This window comes from Salvelinus namaycush, unplaced genomic scaffold (assembly GCF_016432855.1).
Source record: "Salvelinus namaycush isolate Seneca unplaced genomic scaffold, SaNama_1.0 Scaffold3358, whole genome shotgun sequence".
In the NCBI taxonomy this organism is placed as follows: domain Eukaryota; kingdom Metazoa; phylum Chordata; class Actinopteri; order Salmoniformes; family Salmonidae; genus Salvelinus; species Salvelinus namaycush.
In genome coordinates this window covers 10001-19507 of record NW_024060295.1, presented here as the reverse complement: position 1 = coordinate 19507, position 9507 = coordinate 10001, and the positions used below count along the sequence as shown (strand labels likewise).

The following is a 9507-nucleotide window of genomic DNA, read 5'->3' as shown; positions in this document are numbered from 1 at the left end:
GTGGATAAACTCTTCGGCCTGCTTCTCATTTCTATATGTTGAGCCCACAGCCATTCCTTTTTTCATCCAAACTGCCAAAACCAAACATCAAATGAATTCAATAATAATTAAATATACAATCATCTTATCCAATATAGCTGGCAGTTGGTTGTGCTAAATTAGCCTTCTACCATTTGTTTACTTAAGGATCAACACTATACGGCTGGTAAAGTCAATTGTGTCACAATGCTTTAAAATGTTAACAGCATCTGGAGACAAACATTAAAATAGAATGTTACAGAGCCATAGGAAAGCATGGAGATCCATGTCATCCTCAGTAGACCTATAATGTTATGGTATTTATACACTATTTTGGAGGTGAACCAAAGCTTATCAAGAGCTGAGAATTAACCTACAATACTGGACCACGTCTGTTAAATTGACTTGAAAAAACTAGCTTCAAAAGTACTAGTCTAGCTACAAGAGTAACAACATTTTCACTTACTCACACATCCACTCCAAGTCAGGAAGTGTTCTCAACTTCTTTCTAATTGCATGGGGCGGCAGGTAGTCTAGTGGTTAGAGCGTTGGGCCAGTAACCCAAAGAGTTGCTAGATCGAGTCCCCGAGCTGCCATGGTAAAATATCTGTCGGCCTCTGAACAAGGCACTGTTCCTAGGCCGTCATTGTAAATAAGAGGTTGTTCTTATTAACTGACTTGCCTGTATAAATAATAAAATGTACAGTCCTAAATATTATCTTCCTCTTCGTGCAGGTCTGCTCTGACATTGCCGTTAGTGGTGTCAAGAGGAGAGGCTCCGATTGAGCCCGGGACACAGACACGCAGGCGATGTGACACTTGCTGTGTTCACAGTCACGAATGTTCTCCAGCTTCGTCTTTTTATTTCCGATGACAAATGAGTTGGTTCTGCTTTTATCTTTAGCATATTGGTGACACATAGAAGAACTCATCACTACAGCCTCAGCATCACACTGTAGCCAGCCTCTTGAAACTCCTTTATCTCCAAACCTCCATTTCGCACAAAATATATATATATTTTTTTTATGTGATTCGTCCTCCTTTCGCGTCGGTGAGTTTTTGTTTCAAAGGGTTGGCTTATTCCAGGTAAATGTCGCCACATAACAGCTCTTTAATGAACGGTAGCTAGCAGCAGACCCGTGGCAAGTGAGCGATGTAGAGTAGCTGATGTCCCGTACGGTGAACAGCGCCGCGAAACGAGGAGCACTAGAGATGGTCTCTGGCTGGCAAACATGAGTCGTTTCCTCCGAGCCATCATGCCAGATATTTTATTACATGACTATTTTGGTACAAACATTTACCCGCCAGTGTGGCGGGTAGCCTTCTGAGATTTACTCGCCAAACGTAAAATCGACCCACATTTGGCACTTGGCGGGTGTTAATTTCGGACCTTGACCACACACCATACAACATACACCACACACCATACACACGCGCACACACACATACACCACACACACACACACACACACATACACCACACATCATACACACGCACACACACATGCACACACACACACCACACACAAAAATACACACTGCACGTACACACACACACAGACAGATAATTCATAGCAGTGTACCCACAGCTTACTGTAGTAGTTGGGGGTGAGTAATGATATTTAAAACTCAGGGGAGGCATAATCACTGGCTGTAGGGTGTGTGTGTGTGTGTGTGTGTGTGTGTGTGTGTGTGTGTGTGTGTGTGTGTGTGTGTGTGTGTGTGTGTGTGTGTGTGTGTGTGTGTGTGTGTGTGTGTGTGTGTGTGTGTGTGTGTGTGTGTGTGTGTTCTAAGATGTGGAGAATCAGTCCTGGTGGTCAGTTCAGTTCAAGTGCTCAGCAGTCTGATGGCTTGTAGATAGAAACTGTCTCTGAGCCTGTTGTATATCAGACCTCATGCTCCTATACTGTCTGATGTAGATAGAAACTGTCTCTGAGCCTGTTGTATATCAGACCTCATGCTCCTATACTGTCTGCTCAACGGTCAGGGAGTGAACAGCTCATGGCTGGGGTGTGTGGGGTCCTGGAGGAATGCGTCGAGACGCTGGGGTGTGTGGGGTCCTGGAGGATGCTGCAGGACGCTGGGGTGTGTGGGGTCCTGGAGGATGCTGGGGTCTGTGGGTCCTGGAGGATGCTGCAGGACGCTGGGGTGTGTGGGGTCCTGGAGGATGCTGGGGTGTGTGGGGTCCTGGAGGATGCTGGGGTCTGTGGGTCCTGGAGGATGCTGCAGGACGCTGGGGTGTGTGGGGTCCTGGAGGACGCTGGGGTGTGTGGGGTCCTGGAGGACGCTGGGGTGTGTGGGGTCCTGGAGGACGCTGGGGTGTGTGGGGTCCTGGAGGATGCTGCGGGACACTGGGGTGTGTGGGGTCCTGGCGGATGCTGGGGTGTGTGGGGTCCTGGAGGACGCTGGGGTGTGTGGGGTCCTGGAGGATGCTGCGGGACGCTGGGGTGTGTGGGGTCCTGGAGGATGCTGGGGTGTGTGGGGTCCTGGAGGATGCTGGGGTGTGTGGGTCCTGGAGGATGCTGCAGGACGCTGGGGTGTGTGGGGTCCTGGAGGATGCTGCGGGACGCTGGGGTGTGTGGGGTCCTGGAGGATGCTGGGGTGTGTGGGGTCCTGGAGGATGCTGGGGTGTGTGGGGTCCTGGAGGATGCTGGGGTGTGTGGGGTCCTGGAGGATGCTGGGGTGTGTGGGGTCCTGGAGGATGCTGCGGGACGCTGGGGTGTGTGGGGTCCTGGAGGATGCTGCGGGACGCTGGGGTGTGTGGGGTCCTGGAGGATGCTGCAGGACTTCCTCAGGATCATTTCAAGTTAGATGTCCTGGATGGGTGCGAACACGGTTCCAGTGATATACTGGGCCGTCTTCAACACCCGCTGGAAGGTGCGTGTGTGTGTGTGTGTGTGCATGCGTGTGTGTGCGTGTGTGTGTGTCTGTGTGTGTGCGTCCGTGTGTGTGTGTGTGTGTCTGTGTGTGTGTGTGTCGGTGAGTGTAATTCTGTCGGTGAGTTAACCTCTAATTCCTCCCAATCCCGGATCCGGGAGCACCCCCATCAGTAAAAAAGCTGACTAGCATAGCCTAGCATAGCGTCACAAGTAAATAGTAGCATCTAAATATCATTAAATCACAAGTCCAAGACACCAGATGAAAGATACACATCTTGTGAATCCAGCCATCATTTCTGATTTTTAAAATGTTTTACAGGGAAGACACAATATGTTAATCTATTAGCTAACCACGTTAGCAAAAGACACCACTTTTTTTACTCCACCATTTTTTTCCTGCATAGGTAGCTATCACAATTTCGACCAAATAAAGATATAAATAGCCACTAACCAAGAAACAACTTCATCAGATGACAGTCTGATAACATATTTATTGTATAGCATATGTTTTGTTAGAAAAATGTGCATATTTCAGGTATAAATCATAGTTTACCATTGCAGCCACCATCACAACTCTCACCAAAGCAACTAGAATAACTACAGAGACCATCGTGTATTACCTAAATACTCGTCATAAAACATTTATGAAAAATACACAGCGTACAGCAAATGAAAGACAGATCTTGTGAATCCAGCCAATATTTCAGATTTTCTAAGTGTTTTACAGCGAAAACACAATATAGCGTTATATTAGCTTACCACAATAGCAAACCACACAACAGCATTGATTCAAGCCAAAAATAGCGATAACGTATAAACCACCAAAATATATTAATTTTTTCACTGACCTGCTCAGAATTCTTCAGATGACAGTCCTATAACATCATATTACACAATGCATATAGAGTTTGTTCGAAAATGTGCATATTTAGCGGCACAAATCGTGGTTATACAATGAGAAAAGTAGCCAAGCTGCCAAGAAAATGTCGGGAGAAATCTTGGGAGAGGCACCTATTCTAATCGATAAATAATCATAAACTTGACTAAAAAATACAGGTTGGACAGCAAATGAAAGATAAATTAGTTCTTAATGCAATCGCTGTGTTACATTTTTAAAATTAACGTTACTACAACATACAGCGTGCGTTAAAGCGAGGCTGCACTGAAATTAATGGCGGCTTATGCATTTTACATTTTTCAACAGAACAACGAATTAACAGCATAAATAGTTCTTACTTTTTGATGAACTCCCATCAGAATCTTGGGAAAGGTGTCCTTTGTCCAAAAGAATCGTTGCTCGGTTGTAGAATGTCGTCTTCAATGTTGCAATTAGCAGTAAACATTAGCATGTGAGCCAGAGATACCCAACTCCCTAGAACGCCACAAAAATAAATACCCGAAAATCGCAATATACTGACATAAACTGATATAATTCGGTTTAAAATAACAACATTATGATGTCTTTAACGCCTATATCGAATAAAAACACAGCCGGATATTTCTAAGAGCTATAACCGAAGGTTCTAGTACGATATGCCAAGGTCCTCCCTGCGTCAGAGCGAAGAGGGAAAAGACCAGACCCTTCCTTGCCAAGCTATTTATAACCTTTCATATCTGCGTAGAGACTCCATTTCAAGTCTCACTATTCGCTAACATCCAGGGGAAGGCGTATGCAGTGCATCTCAACCAATAGAAGACAGGCAGATTTATAAACAGATCTCAGAACAGCTTGCAGAATTCTGCATTCTCACATCCACATAGGAAAATTGCTCTAAGTCCAGTTCTGTTTCACTCACAGATATAATTCAAACGGTTTTAGAAACTAGAGAGTGTTTTCTATCCAATAGTAATAATAATATGCATATTGTACGAGCAAGAATTGAGTACGAGGCAGTTTATTTTGGGAACGAAATTATTACAAAGTGCTAACAGCACCCCCTATTGACAAGGAGGTGTGCTTACAGAGGCTGAGGTAGTATGTGAAAGTAGATGATTGTCATTATTACTGACTTCTAATGTTGGTAGTGGTGTGGAAAGATTCAGCAAAGGTGAAAGGTCAGGAAAAAGAGAACTATGCATTAAAGTGGGGAGGTTGACTTCTGTAACCTACACACTACTGTAATCTACACATATTTTGTATTTGTATTTGTATTTATTATGGATCCCCATTAGTTCCTGCCAAGGCAGCAGCTACTCTTCCTGGGATTTATTATGGATCCCCATTAGTTCCTGCCAAGGCAGCAGCTACACTTCCTGGGGTTTATTATGGATCCCCATTAGTTCCTGCCAAGGCAGCAGCTACTCTTGGATCCCCATTAGTTCCTGCCAAGGCAGCAGCTACACTTCCTGGGGTTTATTATGGATCCCCATTAGTTCCTGCCAAGGCAGCAGCTACTCTTCCTGAGGTTTATTATGGATCCCCATTTGTTCCTGCCAAGACAGCATCTACACTTCCTGGGGTTTATTATGGATCCCCATTAGTTCCTGCCAAGGCAGCAGCTACTCTTCCTGGGGTTTATTATGGATCCCCATTAGTTTCTGTCAAGGCAGCAGCTACACTTCCTGGGGTTTATTATGGATCCCCATTAGTTCCTGTCAAGGCAGCAGCTACTCTTCCTGGGGTTTATTATGGATCCCCATTAGTTCCTGCCCAGGCAGCAGCTACTCTTCCTGGGGTTTATTATGGATCCCCATTAGATCCTGCCAAGGCAGCAGCTACTCTTCCTGGGGTTTATTATGGATCCCCATTAGTTCCTGCCAAGGCAGCAGCTACTCTTCCTGGGGTTTATTGTGGATCCCCATTAGTTCCTGCCAAGGCAGCAGCTACTCTTCCTGGGGTTTATTATGGATCCTCATTAGTTCCTGCCAAGGCAGCAGCTACTCTTCCTGGGGTTTATTATGGATCCCCATTAGTTCCTGTCAAGGCAGCAGTTACTCTTCCTGGGGTTTATTATGGATCCCCATTAGTTCCTGTCAAGGCAGCAGTTACTCTTCCTGGGGTTTATTATGGATCCCCATTAGTTCCTGTCAAGGCAGCAGTTACTCTTCCTGGGGTTTATTACGGATCCCCATTAGTTCCTGCCAAGGCAGCAGCTACTCTTCCTGGGGTTTATTACGGATCCCCATTAGTTCCTGCCAAGGCAGCAGCTACTCTTCCAGGGGTTTATTACGGATCCCCATTAGTTCCTGCCAAGGCAGCAGCTACTCTTCCTGGGGTTTATTACGGATCCCCATTAGTTCCTGCCAAGGCAGCAGCTACTCTTCCTGGGGTTTATTACGGATCCCCATTAGTTCCTGCCAAGGCAGCAGCTACTCTTCCTGGGGTTTATTACGGATCCCCATTAGTTCCTGCCAAGGCAGCAGCTACTCTTCCTGGGGTCCAGCAACATTAAGGCAGTTATGCAATTTTTAAAACACTACAATACATTCACAACAGATTTCACAACACACTGTGTGCCCTCAGTCCCCTACTCCACCACTACCACATATCTACAACACAAAATCAATGAGTTTTGTGTGTATATAGTGCAAATGTTATTGTGTGTGTGTGTATGTGTATGCATGTGTCTGTGCCTCTGTTTGTGTTGCTTCACAGTCCCCGCTGTTCCATAAGGTGTTTTTTTATCTGTTTTTTTATCTAATTGTACTGCTTGAGTCAGTTACTTGATGTGGAATAGAGTTCTATGTAGTCATTACTCCCTGTCGTACTGTGTGCCTCCCATAGTCTGTTCTGGACTTGGGGACTGTGAAGAGACCTCTTATGGCATGTCTTGTGGGGTATGCATGGGTGTCTGAGCTGTGCGCCAGTAGTTCAAACAGACAGCTCGGTACATTCAACATGTCAATACCTCTCATAAATACAATTAGTGATGAAGTCAATCTCTCCTCCACTTTGAGCCATGAGAGATTGACATGCATATTATTAATGTTTGCTCTCTGTGTACATCCAAGGGCCAGCTGTGCTGCCCTGTTCTGAGCCAATTGTAATTGTCCTGCGTCCCTCTTTGTGGCACCTGACCACACGACTGAACAGTAGTCCAGGTGCGACAAAACTAGGGCCTATAGGTATAAATACCTCAGCGAGCAGCTACATGGTTAAATCATTGATTAGGGATGTTTGGCAGCCACCCAATGCTTACTATGCGTGTGAGTCCCCTCCATGAGGTGTATAGATGTCCTGGCTAGCAGCTGGTTCTGAAAGACACACACGCAATCTGCGTCCCAAATGGTGCCCTATTTCATATATAGTGCCCTACTTTTGACCAGGGTCCACAGCTCTTTAATAGGGGATAGGGTGCCATTTGACCAGGGTCCACAGCTCTTTAATAGGGGATAGGGTGCCATTTAGGATGCCTCCACAGCCAGTAGAGGATCAGATTACTAAGGTTATAGAGATGAATGTGTCTGTCTGTCTGTCTGTCTGTCTGTCTGTCTGTCTGTCTGTCTGTCTGTCTGTCTGTCTGTCTGTCTGTCTGTCTGTCTGTCTGTCTGTCTGTCTGTCTGTCTGTCTGTCTGTCTGTCTGTCTGTCTGTCTGTCTGTAAGACAATAAGAACAGGCCATCTGTCCTCTCGTTACTACACCTATCATACTGAGATGTTTTATGTATGGGGGTTAGGTGGAGGGGAAGGATTGTTAAGCTCATTAGCTGTCTATATTTCTGTATATATGCAGCTTTTTCACTGTTTTCTCTTTGGCTTGTCTCCAGTGCTCAATTCTTTTCCAATTCCTTTCATAGCGTACAGAGAAAATAACCACTCTTCTCTCTCTCTATTGTCCTCCTCCAGGTCTGTTCCACCGTGACATCATCCATAGTTGTCTTTCTTATGCTGCTATGGTTACATAGACATTCATAACCTTTAGGTCCTCTCTACCTCTCCAGGTCTGTTCCACCGTGCCATCATCCAGAGTGGCTCTGCCCTGTCCAGCTGGGCGGTCAACTACCAGCCTGTGAAGTACACCCGTCTGCTGTCTGAGAAGGTGGGCTGTAACGTTCTGGATACCCTGGACATGGTGGACTGTCTGAGGAAGAAGAGTGCCAGGGAGCTGGTACAGCAGGACATCCAGCCAGCACGGTACCATGTAGCCTTCGGACCGGTTATAGACGGAGACGTCATACCTGATGATCCAGAGATCCTCATGGAGCAGGTGGGAGACCGCTGGGATAGTTTTGTTGCTTTGTTTGTTTCTGATTTGACTTAGTTTTTTAAATAGAACAGATCAAGAGGAAAAAACATACACACACAAACATTCCCATAATGGTAATGAAGTCAAGTCAACTACATACATAACAACTGTAATCAAATCTAGCTGAAAGTCAGTTGTCACACAAAATAATACATTTTCAACACATTTGGTTATTTCCACACAGGGAGAGTTCCTGAATTATGACATCATGCTGGGAGTCAACCAGGGGGAGGGGCTTCGCTTCGTGGACAACGTGGTCGACTCAGAGGACGGCATCTCGGGCAACGACTTTGACTTCTCAGTGTCGGACTTTGTTGACAGCCTCTACGGTTACCCAGAAGGCAAAGACACTCTAAGGGAGACCATCAAGTTCATGTACACGGACTGGGCGGACCGCGACAACCCCGAGACACGACGCAAGACGCTGGTCGCTCTGTTCACCGACCACCAGTGGGTGGAGCCGTCGGTAGTGACGGCGGACCTCCACGCCCGTTACGGCTCGCCAACGTACTTCTACGCCTTCTACCACCACTGCCAGAGTCTGATGAAGCCGGCCTGGTCGGACGCAGCCCACGGGGACGAGGTACCCTACGTGTTCGGGATCCCCATGATCGGACCCACAGACCTGTTCCCCTGTAACTTCTCCAAGAATGACATCATGCTCAGTGCTGTGGTGATGACCTATTGGACTAATTTCGCCAAGACCGGGTAAAGTTGTCCTGCTTTAGTACTTTCTATAAGATGGTTATTTCAATCTTACTCTCGGAAGTCTGGACTAGTTCTGGTTTTATGTTCTACCTGATTATTCATTACATCCACCTGGTGTCCCAGATCTAAATCAGTGTCTGATTAGAGGGGAACAATGAAAAAAAGCAGCGGAACTGGTTTGAGATCAGATTAGAATTAGAGGGTTCTATATATTCAACAAGCTTCTGCCTTTGTTTAGTATTCTGCCTTCTGCCTTTAATATGACCACCATGTAGGAGGAGTCTGCCTCACTGACTCTATCAGAGCCTTTAATATGACCACCATGTAGGAGGAGTCTCTGCCTCACTGACTCTATCAGAGCCTTTAATATGACCACCATGTAGGAGGAGTCTCTGCCTCACTGACTCTATCAGAGCCTTTAATATGACCACCATGTAGGAGGAGTCTCTGCCTCACTGACTCTGTCAGAGCCTTTAATATGACCACCATGTAGGAGGAGTCTCTGCCTCACTGACTCTATCAGAGCCTTTAATATGACCACCATGTAGGAGGAGTCTCTGCCTCACTGACTCTATCAGAGCCTTTAATATGACCACCATGTAGGAGGAGTCTCTGCCTCACTGACTCTATCAGAGCCTTTAATATGACCACCATGTAGGAGGAGTCTCTGCCTCACTGACTATCAGAGCCTTTAATATGACCACCATGTAGGAGGAG

General features: G+C 46.2%; 1 protein-coding gene across 1 annotated transcript; it reads left to right on the top strand.

Moving 5' to 3' along the window:
- Positions 1–2238: 2238 nt before the first annotated feature.
- On the top strand, positions 2239–8794 carry LOC120040204 (neuroligin-3-like). Its single transcript, XM_038985449.1, has 3 exons — positions 2239–2374; positions 7778–8043; positions 8267–8794. The coding sequence occupies exons 1-3, from the start codon at positions 2239–2241 to the stop codon at positions 8792–8794; spliced, it is 930 nt and encodes a 309-aa protein (XP_038841377.1).
- The last annotated feature ends 713 nt before the right edge of the window (positions 8795–9507 follow it).